Below are 19,267 nucleotides of genomic sequence, written 5' to 3' on the forward strand. Positions count from 1 at the left end.
AACAGCGATTGTCCGTCCTTTATGGCCCCCACAGCCAAATGTTATGGGGCCACAGACAAGGCGATAAGGCAGATCAGGAGCGTTGCTGGAGCGTGAACGATGGCTATCTTTGCCGTGAGACGATGAGAGCAGAGTGACTGCATGTCTCCGTGTTTGTGAAGTTCAAAGCGTCAGTATGTTAAAAACCAGCCCGACTGTACGCCTGGGTTCCTCACTTAGCCCTCAGCTAATTTATTCGAGATTTCACCCAGCTGGGCATTTTGCGGGACAGATTGTGTGTTGTCTTCTGTTTTGTGTTCTTTAAGGATACCCCCGAGACGGAAATCAAATTCCCTGCTTGTGCTCCAGTCTCCTCTAGGTTTTATGAAGTGAAACATATATATTCAAATATCAGACCATTCCATCTAATTCCGTGGGATGACATTGTTAAATATTTTAATTTTTAGGCCGTGTTACAGATACATTTTGACGCACAGATGGCGAACGAGCCTGAGCTTGTGTTTAGCCTAACTCTTGCAACTCATCAAATTTAAGACGCCAGTGAATGTCATTTCACGATTCCTTCGGTTTCTGTCAAAGGAAGTCATAACCTTACTTCACGAAAATATTTTAAAAAAGGAATAAAACCATCAACAAGCAAGAAAATAAAAAAAAACAACAAAACTGGATTAAAAGTTGTCCTTCATCCACATTTTAACTTTTCAAGCGCATCAGCCATCAGGGGTAAAACTTTTTTCAGAAATTCAGAATTTTTCAGTTATTGCTGAGCTCTGCGGCATAAATGAGAGTTTAGAAGCATTGATTAGTGAGTTTCCCTGCAAAATTCCAAGAAACACAACCCGTTCCATCAGCCCACAGACTCTTAGATTTCACGATAAACGTTACAGTATAGGCTGCCAGTTATTTAGATCCTAAGTTATGGGCGGAAGAAGTTGTCAGATTAAGGAAAGAACATGATCTTTACTTATAAATGTTCCGCATCCTGGCTAGCCCTGTATTGCCTGGTGCAGGCAGGGAAATGGATCAGGGGGGGGGGGGGGGGTCTGGGTAGACGTCTCTATAGCAAGTACCTGAAGAAAGCCCCCTCACTAGATCGAGTGTGTCTACTTGTGCCTCTGTAGTGCAGCCAACTCCATGCTGCTAAATACAACGCCGAAAATCCATACGTTTAGCTTTCCTTCGCTTGTTCCACTGTATTTTCCCCTCTCTGCTGAGCGGCAAATTCTTTTCATCTTCGTACCGGCTGTCGAAGTTCATGCCGATGTATACATACCTTGACTCAGAACAGCTCGTCTGGCTCAGACAATATAAAAAAGAAGAGCTTATGTCCACGTAGCGTAGTTCTGTATAGGGCCTGTAGATACAGTCACGCTCAAGCCGTGGACTGGCCCACACTGCCATCGCTGTAAACACGTACTCAGCACTCCGGCCGGTCGCTAGCCCCCCAGGGCAATGCGAATGGCCCGTTTATGCATATATGATACGGTGTATACACAGCAGTATTTATGACCGAGATGTGGCCCCAGGGAATTATAGAGGAACAAATTAGACAAGGCCATTTACGGCGGGGTAATTTGGTTAGCAGAAGTTTTATGGCTATACGGGGGAAAATGTCTGAAGAAGAGTGTGCGTCCTCGTTATGGGTTACAGCGACCTCGTCATCGCTAAATATTAATAGTCTCTGCGTAAATCTATTATATAATAATTCAAGTGCAAATAGTTCGCAAAATAACGCCAAATTATCAATTCCATTTACTCAGGCTATGGAATGTAGGCCTACTCTATTTTCACGACAATTTTCTCGGCTTTAATTCAGATTCAGAGTTCAGAAAGTTCAGATTTGAAATATATTTGGCTATGGAATCTTTTTTTTGAGTGGCAGGCATATAACTGTATGGCCGCAATATACACGTCTCAGAACCGTTTAACTCCAATCAAATAAAAAAACAAATCAATCAGTGCCGTTGGCAGTTTTAAGTGTGGTTTTTGTCGATGTGCGATACACACTTTCAGTTCAACACAAATGTCAGAACACACATCAAAACAAACTCAGATTACGTCAACAAATGTGCTGGGAGAGGGGATAACTATTACCCAAGCATCTGTAAATATGAAACATCACTGTTTTTCAGCTTTACTGATGGCTAATGCATATGCAGTTACCATCTTTGTACTTCCGTACGTGGGAAGGCCTGACAGCAACCTGCGGATGGTCGTGGGTTTCCTCCCACCATAATGCTGCCCGCCGTCGTATAAGTCTTCCTGTGTAATATATATGTCTTCTTGTGTAATCTCCACACAAAAGTTGTATGGCATGAGCTTCAGATGTGATTCTGTGGTTGTGTAATCTCCGCACAAATGTGGTATGGCATAAGCTTCAGATGTGATTCTGTGGTTGAGTAATCTCCGCACAAATGTTGTATGGCATATGCTTCAGATGTGATTCTGTGGTTGTGTAATCTCCGCACAAATGTTGTATGGCATGAGCTTCAGATGTGATTCTGTGGTTGTGTAATCTCCGCACAAATGTTGTATGGCATGAGCTTCAGATGTGATTCTGTGGTTGTGTAATCTCCGCACAAACGTGGTATGGCATAAGCTTCAGATGTGATTCTGTGGTTGTGTAATCTCCGCACAAATGTTGTATGGCATATGCTTCAGATGTGATTCTGTGGTTGTGTAATCTCCGCACAAATGTTGTATGGCATGAGCTTCAGATGTGATTCTGTGGTTGTGTAATCTCCGCACAAATGTTGTATGGCATGAGCTTCAGATGTGATTCTGTGGTTGTGTAATCTCCGCACAAACGTGGTATGGCATAAGCTTCAGATGTGATTCTGTGGTTGTGTAATCTCCGCACAAATGTTGTATGTCATATGCTTCAGATGTGATTCTGTGGTTGTGTAATCTCCGCACAAATGTTGTATGGCATGAGCTTCAGATGATCATACTGAAAATGTCTTCCTGTTAGTAAATAATAGCCCAAGTGTGTATATAAGACCAAAAGCTAGAACGAGAATCACATTCTAAGCTGAAGACAGGAACGGTTACAACATCCAGCTCCCTGCACCCAGCCCACTCGATCCTTGGTTACGGGGAACAGCACCTCTACTATTCATGGCCGATAGGTCAACTTCCGAGCACATCTGGATCTCTGTAAGATTTCTCCCCGCCCCAACTTGCCCCGGGGAGGGGAAAGGGTCAAATAAATCCGAGAGAAACTCCTGCCGACACAAACAACTTGAGCCTTCTCGGCCCCTTTGTGCGCGCTGTTGCACATGGCCGGTAGGGGTATGGCTGGCAAGGTTTTCCACGTTCTCGCGCAATCTGGTCTCCATGAGGGATGGAGAGGTCCAAGAAATCGACGCTGTGCTTTTTTGTGTTCGTTAGAATTAACTACCAATCAGTTCACTGAGAGTTTCATCTCTAAGTCTTTGTTTCATATTTGCCACATTATTTTGGGTAGTTTCATCTTCTGACATTTGAATGACTCGTTATGTTTATTGTGATCTCAACAGATATGAACGACCTAAAATGAAACGAGAAAAAGACAAAAAACTCTTCATTTTTCTTTGCTGTTCATCTTATTCCAGTATACATCTTATACTACTATACATCTTATACCAGTATACATCTTGCATCAAGCTTTTCTTAGTCCCCTACCAATACATATAACATTATAACTTGTCTCTCTGTCTGTCTCTCTGTCCGTTAGCCGTTCAGCCTGTCTGTCTGTCCGCCAGTCTGTCTGTCCGTCAGCCTGTCAGCCTGTCAGTTTGTCTGCTCGTCTGTCTGTCTGTTCGTCAGTCTGTCTGTCCGGCTGACTGTCCATCTGACAGTTTGTCTGTCTGTTCGTCAGCCTGTCTGTCTGTTCGTCAGTCTGTTTATCTTTTCCTCAGTCTGTCCATCTGTCCGTCCGTCCGTCTGTGTGTCAGTCTTCCGTCCGTCCGTGTGTTTGTCTCTCTGTCCGCCCATCAGGGATCAGTTTACCAGATTTTTTTGTGAAAGCAGTTGAAGGTATTGGCTTGGTGTATGGCTTCTTGATTCAAGTTTCATGACGATCAAGTTTTTAGTTTATGCTACTTTTTTTTTCGGTTATGACCTTTTCCCATTTATCCATGGTTAGCGAAACGATCGTTTTTTTTTTTCTGTTGTGGGCTTTCACAGCTATTGCTCTGACGGCTGTTACCAGTAAGGGACATGCATGTATCCCTTTTGCAATACTTCCAGAATGCTCGTCTTCATCTGTTCTAAAAACAAATGAACCATGCATATATACTGGGTGACCATCATTGTCTTCCATCAGGAGTATATGTGTTCACCCCAACGTCTCCCAATTGTCTCAAAAAATTTTGGTGTTTCGTTTTGGTGCACGTTCCTCGTAGTTCTCATAACTCGTTGTGCCTAAATTTAAATATTTCACCGAATGGTTCAGGGTAATTCCTCATTACAAAGGTGTATGCAGATGTATGGCGAATATAACTTTGAAGTGTTAATTTGATTGGATTTGATATGCTAAGCATATAGTTTTTACAGGTATCAAACCTGATACAGGAAAACCCATGTGGAAGACACTTGACAAAATATATATAGGATTTATCTTCTTGCATGTTTTTAACACAAAAAACATGTGATATTTATGTTATCATAATGCACCAGACATTGAGCGATACCAAATGCGTTTTCGTGTGATAACAGATTTACCTGCAGGCATGTATTGACACGAACACGTGGTTGGTGCTTTTTCTAGCCATAGTTCATCACCAAACATTAACTTATAAAAAACCTCATCGTGGAATGAAGTATCTAGTTAGTACTCGAAGTCTTTTGAATAAATGATGGAATAGTTGTTAATAATTCAACGGGCCGGTTTTACGTTACGTAATTTAATTCAGCTCAGAGCTTTTTGCAGTGATCAATGGTTGTTTTTTTTTGAACGCGGACTGTAACTCGTAGATTATGTCATTCCATTCGAATGTATATTGCTGAAGGAAGACCCCAGTTTTATACACTTTGCCTTCACAACTGACTGAAGACACGCTTCCACGCACACATGCAGAGAGCAAAGAAGTTATAAACTACAAGCTTTGCCAAGTTGGAAAATGATGGGCTGTACCCCAGCCGGTCGGAGTATTAAAGAAATCCAAATTTGAAAACCTCTAAAAGTAAGACAAACCAATATTAGACCTTTCCCTGCGTGAAACAATTACGAAAGGAGGTAAAGTTCTCTCGTAAAGTTCCTTTGTTAAGCCGTGATGAATGGTCCCTGGTTCCACTGTATGCGATGACGTTATGTCGCGTTATTATTATTCATACATTTTGCAAGAGAACAATGATCTATCCAACCTGGACCTGAATTGCCATTGTGCGAGAAAAGGTGCCGCATGCATTATCCCAATGGTCTTGATCTCTATTTTCATCTGAGGCCTCTTCGAAGATATTCGGCATTTTTCAGCACATTGAGGGTAATGAGACGTACATGGTCTAGTGTTGGTCTGATGGCCATCTTGGAAAGATAAATAATATATTTGTTGTTTGCAATGATGCAGTGATTCTCAGTTAAGACTTACCGTTATGTTCCAAATTCCATGTGTACGTAGTAAAGTATATAATATATGATTGACTGACCGAGAATACGGTATCATGCAATGAAGCCTAGCACTTATACCACATCTTTCTTGCAGAAAAGGGTTGAACATAATGGATACAATCATGCTATATAATAATAAATCCTTCGTATCATTATGAACTTATTAACTCCGACGAGCATATCTGTGGGACTGGACATGAGGTTGTTGTTGCTGCTGCCGTTCTTCTGGATGGGAATATTGCGCTTCTCGTATTTGAGCGCGGGTGTATTTCTAAATGCGCATTGTGTATGAGGGCACATCGGTCACTTTTCCTTCTTTTGAATGGCATGCGATTTACTGGTATAAGGTTATACATGAAAACCCAGGTAATTTTCAGTCATACTCTATTTCAGACTGTGATGTGTCTACATCAGCATTGGGTAGAGCAGTCGTGTTTGGCCTAGGCGCTATACATTCACAGAGCAGTATATATGACTTGTGTCGTCGTTACAACAGCATCATATAAATTTGGAGGGGCCAGGGTTTGCAGCGTTCCCAATCCGGCCAGGGTCATTACCCCCTCGCATCAATCATCGGCACTGGCTGTCTGACAGCATTAGCTCTGGCAGAGCTGTTCGCCATGTGCGCGGATGGTGCTGTGGAGATTTCAGCTTCTGTGGACCCCGCAGGAAAGATTGCGCCGCACTGCACGACTCTATACTGCACCGCGAAATGCGTTATGTGGACTCGACCCAGAGAGGGGAAAGTTATACAGCGGATATATAGGGTGGACCCTTTGTCCATGGTACCTTCGCGGTAGGGTCGTGATACATGTAGTATATATCGTACATGGTATGGCTATTTCAAACGTGGTATTCGTCCATACCATTATATGTACGAAATGTATCTATAAGGCTTCCTTATGTGTATATAGGGTACATATGGACAACTCAAACGCACATACAATATTCATGGCATTTTTATACCATCATATTAATGTATATATGTAAATTTCCATTATATATATACTTGGTATACCTCCAGTCATCCTCTGTATGTATGCGTGCGGGCGCGCGCGCGCGCGTGTATATGGTATTAACAGTGTATTCACCCTTGCCAACGGTCTTCCTTCTATGTGCATGTATATACATACGTATCTACATATTATGGATGGAGAACGTGTGATATATTCGTACGTACCATAATAGGAACGTTCATCGATATACTCGTACCCCCGTTTGGTCTATCTATACTGTGTGCCATACTGTACAATTATGTGTTGAGAGACCAAACTGAAGCACTGTAGAGCTCCAGTGATGCGTATCACATATATCCCTTATTTATTTATTTATTTATTTATCTCATTGGTGTTTACGTCGTACTCAAGAATATTTCATTTATACGACGGCGGCGACCTCCACAGGAAGTATGAAATACGTAGGCCTACACGTGAACGTACATGATTTTTTGTTTTCCCTCTCGGGCTGTTGAGTTGTAATTGAAAAATATATTTTTAATCAGCTAAATTAAACCACTGCAGCGTTAAAATTAGGGCTGGTAATTATATTTAATGAGTGACAGTAGTAACATCATCCTCCCTTTCTCCACACGGCTGTTTGACGTACCCCATGAAAAGTAGACAAATTAACGATACAATTAGTCTCTCTAACTTTTAATGCTCAGCCATCAAGCACGATGCATTTAGTATAAACAGGCCCTAAACGCTAGAGTTCGTTACAATTACAATGGGTATATCTGGTCAGAAAGCGTTCACTTGCTTCATTTAACTCATTTCATGTAGAAGCATGAGCACTGAGAATGACGATATAACTGTTTGATTTCCATGTGCTATTCATATAGGATATATGAAAATAAATAAAACCCGCAAGACCTGTGGCATCGTATAGCTTTCATTCAAATATTGTTAAGTTAGGGATTTCACTAAAAATGACTTTGAAATGTTTTTTTTAATGTTTTTAATCCCTTCATTCGTTCATCTCGTGACTTCATGTATAGAGCTGTATAGAGACATGGCGATTCGCATTGGAAAAGTAGGCACACAGACACAGTTACGCATTGAATAAGTGACCTTCATTGGATTTGAACTCTGGACCTCGTTGGCGAATTGTTGAGTATCGACTAAGGACATAGGCGATTTATATCGAGTTTAACAGATATTCCGCACGTAGAGGCAGTTGCGTTTTAAAGCCTGCATCTGTATGTGCTATAACAGTGCACACACCGATCCCCACCACCTAATGTCAACAGCACGAACACTTCAACACACACGTCGGTGACACAGAGTTGTAAAATGTCGGCTAGAAGTAGTTGGGCGTGAATTTCTACGTTGACCTCGCGCAGTATATCAGGCGACAGACAAAATGTCCCGAGCTCACAGCTTGAGTTGTAACTCTATATACCCAGGGGTTAGAAAGAAAGATTTATAATAGTCGCAAACGCAACTAAGATTGTTTCTTCTGTGCATGGAATATAGCTCCTTTGTCTCCATGATAACAGCTTGTATACGCAGATGTTACCTTGTTACGTACGCCTGTCTTCAGGTGAAGACGTCGAGAACAAGACAGGCAACAGATAAATAACTGCGTACAACACAAGACTTAATTAAATAAAAAAAATCCTCCTAACTATTTAAACACCTGTGCTTATAATTTTATGATGTGCCGAAACATAACAAATTCTACCGATCCTTTTAATGCAATTTTGCCAAATGCTTGTTTACTTGAAATGTTAACGACAGAAAAGTGGAACACTCAGACCTGGTTCAACTTCATCACTTTCTTTGTGGTTTTTTTTTTTGGTTTTTTTTTTGTTCTTAATAAAGAACAGGTGCGACGAAGAAAACATCGCTCGTGATGGAAGATGTTTTACAAAAACGGACGTCAAGTTGTATCCAAAACAATAGCCGGCCTACGGGGGTATTACAAACCACAAAAAAGGATTACATTTATATTTATCCTTCTCAAAAATTGATAGGACTTCTGCCTCAGATGACCCTTGAGTCGAATAATCACTTATTGTTTTCAGAGCAGTTCAATGAATACGTACAGACGTTCGAGTTAACGTTTCAACCCTATACCACATCTGTGCATCGCTGAAGCTTTGTCAGTAAGCCTGCGGGCTGTGAGCATTCACTCACATGCAGTCGTAGGTCATATGGAGAGTTAGTGTTAAACAACATTTAAATAAATGCACCACGCCATCGTAACAGACATTTGTATACGTTGTCAGCCATAACGAGCGTTTCAGGTGGATAATCGCCTGACCAATTTCCAACACAATCTCAGAACTAAGCGAGTACAGAAAGTAAGAAATTAGTAGGACGAGTAAAACTCTGTTTTCGATGATGCCGACGTAAGGGATGTTCCAGCGGACAGTTTCATGAAGTAAACTTAGATGTCATGTAACCTTTGCCAAGTTCACGTCATATCTCCACAACACACGTTATCATGGCAGTAAAGAGCTGGCTTAGCTAGTTGAGGTTCAGGTAACAGACTGGTAAATTTAAGTACACTTATGCAGCGAAGTTAAAATGTATGCCTTATTTGTAGAGTACCGTACGTAACTAAGAACATCAGTGAGTGTTTAAAGGAAACGAATACGACTATTTAGTTTATCTCATTGTACATGGGACGAAAAACCTTGCTGTCTCCTAGAAAAGGCCTTGTGACTATGACAATTGCATTTGCAAAGTGTTCCGTTTTGATGTATGTCATCTTCATGTTGCTGGACACGTATAGGGAAGAATCCCACACAGTATTCTAAGAGACACCTTTCAAATCCATGTACAGTTGCATAGGATAGCTTTAACGTCGGGATATATATTATCAGTGTAAGCCTTTCTTGCATATACCACGTATCCATACCACATGCAAGAATATGCCTTACACTTTTACGATAGTGGTGGGTGGGATATGCCAATTTTATTGACGCTGACGACGTCGATAATTCTTATACGCCTTCGGCTGGACCGTTTAAGGCCGAGTAAGGGCTCATCGGTTTGAAATGATCAAGTGGTATTTGGCTGTGTTCAGAATGGAAGATCACAATGTTCAGATGCACTTGGAAACGATGACAGAAAATTGTCTCATCTCAACTCTGATCATAACGAAATTACTAACTCTTTGGAAATATGTTACATCAGTTGAGTGAGTAGGTGATTATAGTAGGTGTCTTTATACTTGGAACAACTCTCTAAATCACTTAATATGGATGGGCTTTCTGACTTGGACAACATCAGCGGTCAGAATTACAGTAGGGTGATTAGATGGCGACAGTTCCCTAATATTGTAGGTCATTGCCGTATTATATCACTGTAAAGGCCTATGTAATGCATGCTGAAAATAGCACTCCATGAAAAGGAACTTACAGGATATTCCAAAAATACCAAAAGTTCGTAACAGCCGCCTTAGGAATTAAACCCATTTTTATCACTTTTTACAGAAAAAATCAGCCTACCTCATTTCTATTTTTTGCAGGGCATGATTAATGTAACTATGGTTAATTAAATGCAATGGTGTAGAAGAACCTCCAATGCACACTACACTGTTTTAAGAGGAACAATTTTAGTCACATTTAATGTCAACTCGTTAACTCTCACTTTTCAGCAAATTCCACATACACATATTAAAAGAAAAGTAAATTCCTACAGGCAGTACAGGGTCAGTCAAATAAATTACAGGAAATCAACTGCATGTCATATTTCAGACACAGGTTCCTGACATGCTTGTTCGTGTATTTTTTTTATTAATCTCTCTTGAGGATTTACGACTTCACCTTCAGAGGAATAGCTTGCAGCATCAATGAATATCTCAAACAAGATTTATATGCATGCTATTCCACTTGAGTGAATATTTCATAGTTCAGCAGTCTGTTAATGACCTAATTAAAGACCTACATTAATGATGACTTTTGATCAAGTTTGATAACATTATCAAACAATAACTCAGAAAAAAAAAAAACAAAAAAAAAAACACAACCTAAAACGTTCTCCATGTTATATTGTATACATTTATTAACAAACATCTGGCTAAAATTACTCTTTTTTTTTTTCGCGCTCTTTTCTTTCCGTAAAACAGGAAAGAGTGACCATACAAGGGAGTGAACACATGTCACTACAGAATGCCTTATGTACAAAGTAATGGGCGTAATTCACATTCATAATGGGTAATACAGTAGTAAGCAATGAAGCTGCTATGGACTCATTCATACATCAAAACCATACAAAATACAATAAGTGTAAATAATAATGAAATCAGATCCAGCTCTGAGTTTTTGTGCTTTGGAGTAGAAAATGTGTAACTTACTGAGAGTTTATAACATGTGTAGACCTTTGGTACTAAAAAGAAGAGTGTAAGCAACCTATGAATTGTATAATAATGCTGTTATTAACCAGTTTGAAATAGAGCTGTTTTTGCACTACTGAAACTTAAGCTATGTGCACTACACAGCATGTGAAGTAGACAAGAATTTTCATATTGAGATTTGTAAACATCTTGCAACAAAAGTACTAAGAATACAGTGAAAGTAGAAATTAAATAACATTGCTGCCACAGGATATGCAACATTGTAACAAGTTAGTTGCGCACCAAACAGATGAAAAAAAAAAAAAAAAAAAACTCCTTAGTTTTAGAGCTGGCAATAAGTACAAAATGTCTGCTAAACAGACATGTAGTTACCTAACATGACAGTAGCCACATATCAAATATCCTCTGTATTAACTATCAACAGATAAGAAAGGTACTACATGTATATGTATTAGGTAATTATGACCATGAGAACTTCAGAGATAAACAACAAATTGTTTCAATACCTGTGTTTTTTTTCACAAAGCCAATTACTTGTAAAACATAATGCCATTCCGCACCAAAATAATTTCACACAGGTCCACAAAGCTTTACTCATTCAGAAATATGGCATACTAATTTAGTACACAATGATTACCTTGAACTAAATATTCCTTAAAACTTGTTAAACTTTTGATAAAAAAAAACCTGTGCTTGATTTCAAAAAAAACAAACAAAAAAAACAAAACCCACCTTGACCAACACAAACTTTGCACCAAAATAAGGACAAGATTACAGTTTGGTTAAAGTGAAAATGACTATCAAATTCACAAAAGCGTGAATATGTTTAGCTTATGGGCATGTTCGGATCTAGGATCAACCCTAAACTACGGCCAGGATTACGCTTGTGCTCAAAGTACTGTGGAAAGCTGACCAAAAGGCCGTAGCAGCAAAATAACATCTTCTGGAGAAGCATCAAATTTATTACAAAAATTACAGAATAGTCACTTTCCATTTGTGAAAAATATCAGCACTGTTTGCTGAAGATTCTAATGTAAATAGCAACACAGCAGAGCAACTGTTTGCACAGAATGTTAACTCCCAAAAGCAACAGAACATAGATTTCACACTCACAATCTTACTCTACCAGACACTTTCGCACTTGCATGAATTATGTACAGTAAAAATTCTCGTTATGACTTGGATACATTAACACAGCAAAAAAGTTAACGCACAAAGGTTAACCTGCACTTAGCACACCTCCCTGCCTCTCAACCAAACACATACATCTACAGCAGCTAGGAAGCGTTTAACTGGAACTCAGTCAAGCGAAATATCACCTTTTCTCTCCTCCTCCTCCCACAAAAATGTGCATTCAAAATTGCCACGGGTCGTCTGAGATTTTTTTTCTTCCCTTGTGAGATAGATAAAGCAGTGACATTTAAATTAAAAAAAAAAGTAGCATTTACAAAGGCTTGTAAGATTAGCTATCTAGTTTTATTTAGTAACTGTGGTGTGGAGTTTGAATGTCATCCATAGAAAACAAAATTAGTACTTATCACATGAAAGGTACAATACAAATAAAAATTAAATCAATTAGCTACTGAGCTTTCCAGTTTGAAAGCTCAGTTACACGTAATGCTTAAAAGGTAAACACAAATTTCAATGAAAGAAAATTTCCTCCATCTTGGCAAGAGCTGACCAATTTTCATCCCTGAATATAAACAAAATGCATGTAGCATAAATTCATATTTCTGAAGTTTGACACATGCCTAAGATAGCAAGTGGACATTAAGGACGTAAATTTTAGTGGTTTTTGATTTAAAACAGTGACACAAATATTTTTAGCCCACATCACAGACCTGGGTCAACCTCAATGCCAGCTTAAGCTAAGCTCTGAATATTGGGCCACAGACATGGTACACTTTTAGCTTGTGAAAAAGCTGGAGAAGGAGCTGTCTATGCAAACCCTGCACCCGATACCTAATTCAAGGCTAGTCAAATACAACCACAGTTCAAAAACGATTAATCATATCCAAATTTAGAGCCCAAGATTTGTCACAGTGCTGAGAACAAAGTGTAATCTGATGATGTTGTCTTATGCTTGGCATGGTAAAAACAGTTTGCTGCCAGGTAGACACTCCTACACTTATGTCCAGTCTACCCCACTACCCCAGCAAGCAGAGGGTGGGGGAATGGCTGGATAGAACAGAGCTATTTCACCAATAGTTAATTAACTTGAAGAGCTGACCAGCTGTAATTACCATGTGTCTAATTACAATCTTGGCAGGCCACAGTGAGTAGGCTCTCAGATGTCCCTGATGTGAATTCAACCATCTGAATAAGCTATCATTGTATGGTGCCCCACAATGTGACATAATCAATTTGGTACACTGATTGGGTATTGAATTGAACAGACTTAGTCACCAGACATACCGGCTGACAGGCCAACTGGCTGTTCCAGGCAGCTGGGATGAATAACAGAAGATTTGAATGTGCAAGCCAAAGATACTGTATAAATGACAATAAAAATATGAATTCAACACCAAAAACAATCAAGCATACAATTTCTCTGATTGCCTCTATTTGTTCATGTACCTATAAAAAGTTGCCAATGACATTTTGAACTAAAAATTTTGTTACTATGTGGAGTGATAAAAAACTATTTTAATCGGGAAAATTTTCAGCACTTCAAAACACACCATATGCTGTAAAAGGAGGAACAGATTTTAATGTACAATCAATTATAAATAATTAAAAATCAGTAATTTACTTTCTAAAAAAAAAATTAAAAAAAAAAGTTCCTGATTCATCCACTTAGAAAAACATATCTTTCTCTTTTCTTAAACATGGATACAATTTAAAAGCTTGTTTTACTCTTCTTACTGAGAAGAAATCTTAATTAAATTTTTAAAATTTTTTTACTGCCACCACTATTGAAGGATTCATTACTTATCCTAAAAGCAAATGAGAAAAAAACTGGTTCCAAAATAAAATGTGTCGAGCGTACGCAATTTTTCTAAAAAAAAACAAAAAAAAACAAACTTTCGCCTTGCGAACTTCCAGCATACATGTGGTACAATATGGATGAAATAATCTATTACAGGTAGCAGACTTCTAAAGATAAAACAAAAATTGTATTACCCATCTAAAATTGGTAGAAAATCATATCAAAACATTTTTGCTCGAACATTTGGCTCCACTAAAATTGCTGCAAAAAGCTTGCAGCTAGGCTCTATTCTGGTGGAGGTAAAAGCAACTGCCAGAAAGAGCTAAGTAGTATGCGGTTAAAAATAGTACTGATTTGAACACATCACTCATTTATAATATATGTACAATAGTCACTCTCAAAGGTATGAAACTACGCATAATTACAAGGCTATCAACAGCTGGCATTGTGAAGATGATCCAGTGGTGTTGGGAGGCCAGGCTTTTTCCCCTTGTAGAAGATGTAGGTAGAGTTCCAAGGGCCTGTCTGTCACAGCTTCTTATATCAACTCATTTCCTGGCTTAAGATTAATTGCTTTTCAACAACAATGTGACTTTTCATCTCGTTTGGGATGAACATTTTTTTTCCAGGAACAAGAAAGTTGGCAAGGATATATTTTGTCAGTGGTCAACTATATCTGGAGGGCAATAAACATGTTTCCAAAAATCCGAGGAATAGAAAAAAAAAAATGAACACATATCAATCAAAATGTTTAACACGTAGAACTTTACACACCTATTAAAGAAAAAAAAAAAAACCCATTAGAGTTTTTAACAAACTCTTTATGGCAGGACCCTGTTTAAATAAGTCTGACTTCACAGCAACAACGTTCTCTGTCATAGACAATTTCTTGCGCTCAAACATTTCCTTTTTCCCCCAAGCACAAACCCAGAAAATGCTTATCTTTTCTCTCAAATCACACCACGACATCCTGCTAAGCTGAAAAGTTTTGGAGGCATTTGAATATTAGGGATATTAATACGTCTTCTTATTTCAATATCACTCCAGAACAGGGATATTTTCCCAGGCGTTAATGCCGTGTTAAGAAATCACATTGTGACCTTTAGATTTCAAATGATGGATGGATACAGGGGCTCTAGTGGACTCCTCGGCAGTATTGTGTAAGCTATGGCATTAGCACTACCTTCTCACTGCTCACCACACCACACTGGGCTAGGCGTCCCACAGTGACTGCAATGCTGATGCAACCTCCCTACTCAAGCACTGCTAACATCACCACTTATGTTCACTACAAGCCAGTTTCACAGTGCCAGTTCTGCTGGGCTGTTGGTGAGTCCACCAATAGTAACTGTGTTTGCAAATCTTTCTCTCTTTCAATCACTGCAGTTAATAAGCAAAAAAATCTGAAACATTTCTGGGTTTAGATCTATACAACTGCTACATTGAGAACACAAAGATGGCAGTAAATCTCTATCCTCAAACACAGTGAATAGAATCTGGTACTACTCTCTCCTTTCTCCCTGGCTACCTCACTGGCTCGGCTCAAATATGCAGGGAGGAAATTTGAACCACAGAGTTGCTGTAAGCGAAGCCATACTGATGGTATCGTCATGACATACTTGACTCTACACACTTCTGTTTGCCATCCACTGAGGGGGAAAAACACACCAGAAACCCAGTAGTGTAAACCTATATAGCTTCCGCAAGGAAATCAACACTCAGCCTACACTTTATAACTGATGTCGCATGAGAAAAAAAACTTCCTCGCATTCATTGAACAGTTGCTTACAGAAGATCCACTGCAGGACCACGTAACTTTGATCTTGTTCTAAAACTTGAAAGGTGGATGAAAACATAAATAAGTACTTGTAACTGAAGGCCATTAGCAGCCTGTCATGAACAGTTTTTTTAACACAATAAATTTCAAACAACCGACTCATTCCGTCTGGGTTTGAACAACTTGCAGTAGAATTTTTTCCACGAGCTCACAGTTTTTCTGGACCATATCCAGAATCCCGAAGTGATTCCCACAATCACGGCCATGAGGTACTTAATCATAAATACAGTGAATTCTGGGTAAACAGGTCGAGTCCTTTCAACAGGGCATCTGAAGTCACTATTAGTATACACATAATAATCTGGGAAGAGCATGTGAAAGCGATTACATGCCATGGCATACCAATCGGCATACCACTGGGCACGCCCAGATTGCTCGTAGAAATAACATGCGATGACTATTGTGGCAGGAACAGTATATAGCACTGAAAATATGCCTATGCGAACCATCAGCTTTTCCAGTTTGTCTGTTTTTGTTCCATCACTCTTCATGATTGTTCTAATACGGAAAAGGGAGACAAACCCTGCCAGCAGGAACGTTGTACCGATGACCAGATACACGACCAACGGTGCCAGGATAAATCCACGAAGTGTGTCAACATCGAAAATTCCTGTGAAACAAACTCCACTGAGCACATCGCCTTCAACTTGCCCCATAGCGAGAATGGCTATGGTCTTCATTGCTGGAACTGCCCATGCTGCCAAATGAAAATATTGTGAGTTTGCTTCGATGGCTTCGTGACCCCATTTCATACCAGCTGCCAGGAACCATGTTAGTGTCAATATCACCCACCAGATGGAGCTAGCCATGCTGAAAAAGTACAGCATCATGAACAGTATCGTACATCCTTCCTCTTTGGTTCCTTGGGTGATTACAGACTGCATGTTATTTTTGTCGAAATCATCTGTGGGAGGTTCGAATGGTGGCTGGCAGGACACCTTATCGTTAAGAATAAATCCTGTCACATAAGCAGTCGACACCATAAAGTAACATCCTGACAAGAAAATAATCGGTCGTTCCGGATACCGAAATCTGGTCATGTCAATTAAAAACGTCAGAACTGTGAATAAAGTTGATGCTAGACAAACACTTGACCATATACCAATCCACAAGCGTGAAAATCTTCGTTGATTCTGTTGGAAAAACATATTATGACAAGGAGCTCCGCATTCTTGCCGAACTTCTTTGCCGTCCAGTTTGAATTTGTACTGATCATGCTCTCTGGTGACGTAAACTGGTGGACAAGCCACATCGTAAACTCCAGAATGGGGATCCACTGGGGGCCTTGTTCTGTTTCTCTTGCCGCCGTCTGGAACTTTGGGGAACCAAGGCTTTTGTGTCTTTCCTGGGTTAACAGGGGACTCCGTTGTTGGTTCAGTGTTGTTTTCGCCGACACATAACCCCGCCTTGGGGAACTTTTCACATCGTAAACTTTCGGGCCACTGAAAGCCGAACTTGTTCATAAGACTTTCGCAGCCACTTCTGGCCTGTTCGCACAAAGATCTGCACGGCGGGATGGCTTCTTCGAGCACCGTACAAACGGGAACGTACATGGCGCAGAGGAAAAACTTCAAATGTTGACTGCACTGCACTTTTACCAGCGGAAAGAACTGGTGAACTTCCAACCCAGCATCGTCCTGTTTTTGGTGATTCAGCAAATTCGGCATGATCGTTTCGTTATACTGTATGTCTTTGCACAGAGGTATGGTTATGTGCTCGCATTTTTGATGGTGAGGTAAACCTTCAACGTTACCATGCACTTGTGTGTAAGTCTGTCCGCTTGCCGCAGAGCCTCCATTTTGGAGCAGAGTCACTAGACTCAGCAACACCACGGTCACTTTTCCCACATTTTTCCACGCTGAATGCAACACAGCCATCTTCCCGATTGCGTTAGGCACAATCCCAATATGCTGTCAGTCTCCTAGCATTGCCTTTCGTAGCTCATTTCCACTGAATATTGTGTAAATCGTTTACAACTCACATGCTTTTACATGCCCCCGTCGCTCGCCACTGAAAATGGCTGCCTTTGTGCTGAGCACTTTGAAACAGACAAAACACGCTCAGGCGGTTTCGAGGCACTCCACTGCATTCCCTTCGCGCTGGCTTTCTATCTAGTAAACACTGAGACTTCGCCGCTGGGCCAAAGGGGCCCGCGAAACCACCCGTAACGAGAACAGCCAACCAGAGTCGACCGTCCCAGCACTGCTGGCGTTTGATTGGTCGGCTTTAATTAGACATTATCACTTGACGGCTGTTTAATCTACCCCTACCCCTCCTTCCCCTCAGCTGTGTGTCAATGATAGCTGTAATGGGTGACGCCGAAAGAGTGATCTGTCATTCTGAAGTAACAGACTCCATCATTCCTCAATAAATTCACACCTAAATCTGCCACAAGCTCTGGTTTTCTTTAAACAAACCACTGTCGCTTTCCTAACCGTAACCTCAAGCTGTTTTGAACCATACAAAAGTTTCTGGCCCCAGAAAATTTCCAAAACACTTTTCAACATCATAATAAAAATTAGAGACGCATAAGCAAGGATTGGGAGGAAACTTAATAAATTATTGTTAATAAGATAAATGCATCAGGCCACCGGATTTGTATTAAGAGCTTAATCAATTCAACCTTTTAATATCTCCTCGGACAGAAATACGACATATAGGACCTATGCATGATACGCTTTTTCCCTCAGCTCTGATTGTGTTTCATTGAATTGTAGTTCGCACATTGTACAGGACGTGAAATGAATGACCGGAGCACGATTTCAAGCCGCAAAGAACCTTTTTGTCACTTGCAAAGCTCAATGTCAACAACCAGGTGTGGGGTGAAAAATTTGTTTCAAATGTTTATTTAGGGTCAACTGGTAAAGTTCACAGCTCCCCTTATAGCAAGCCTCAGGGCCCTGCTCAAGTTATGGATTGAGCTCTACTACCCTGTCTTATAGGCCAATACGTGTCCCATAGCGCACTCATAGCAAGAGATGTGTGCGCTAAATTTAAGGATCTTTACCATTGACATATCAATAATGAATTAATCCAAGCGAATTAAATGGCTGAAAACTTCTTTTTTTCAGAACAGCGGAACATCATATCCAACGAAAGAACAGTTAAATGGCGTAAGTTGAAAGAAACAATCAATACTACACGGGTATATAGGCCTATATATCGATGTGGTGCACAACTGAACAATTTTCCTATGCATAGGCCTATATTTGTATATAACTCATAAAAAAGGAAACTGTATATGTATGAGTTACACTCAGTGTAGATATAATTCATTTTCAGACGAGAAATATATTGCAAAAAACCATATATATTGTTTTATAATGTCTACATTTTTTTTTCATTTTTATAATGTCCACATTTTGCTTCTTTTTTTTTTTTACTGTTTCATGTTATAGGTCAGAATTGATATAAGCCTATACATGCATACACCTACCCGGTATAGCATATACACATGTACAATTAATGCACGAACAACTTAAATTGGCAACTATGTATTATGTTCTCTAGCTTATTTTCAAAGCATTGTATAAACCAAAATGTTTAGTTTGTTAATGTTTGTTAAACTGAATTTAGGGTGACGTGTTTTACACATACAGATGTTATT

At 39.8% G+C, this 19,267-nt stretch overlaps 1 protein-coding gene across 1 annotated transcript; it reads right to left on the reverse strand.

Moving 5' to 3' along the window:
- Nucleotides 1-15,143: 15,143 nt before the first annotated feature.
- LOC135464701 (frizzled-2-like) lies at nucleotides 15,144-17,646 on the reverse strand. Its single transcript, XM_064742203.1, has one exon. The coding sequence runs from the start codon at nucleotides 17,535-17,537 to the stop codon at nucleotides 15,747-15,749; it is 1,791 nt and encodes a 596-aa protein (XP_064598273.1). The 5' UTR covers nucleotides 17,538-17,646; the 3' UTR covers nucleotides 15,144-15,746.
- Between the last annotated feature and the right edge of the window lie 1,621 nt (nucleotides 17,647-19,267).

Source organism: Liolophura sinensis, chromosome 4 (genome assembly GCF_032854445.1).
Source record: "Liolophura sinensis isolate JHLJ2023 chromosome 4, CUHK_Ljap_v2, whole genome shotgun sequence".
Lineage (NCBI taxonomy): Eukaryota > Metazoa > Mollusca > Polyplacophora > Chitonida > Chitonidae > Liolophura > Liolophura sinensis.

Coding starts and splice junctions, on each gene's coding strand:
- LOC135464701 (XM_064742203.1), bottom strand. CDS start 17,537: ATGGCTGTGTTGCATTCAGCGTGGAAAAATGTGGGAAAAGTGACCGTG.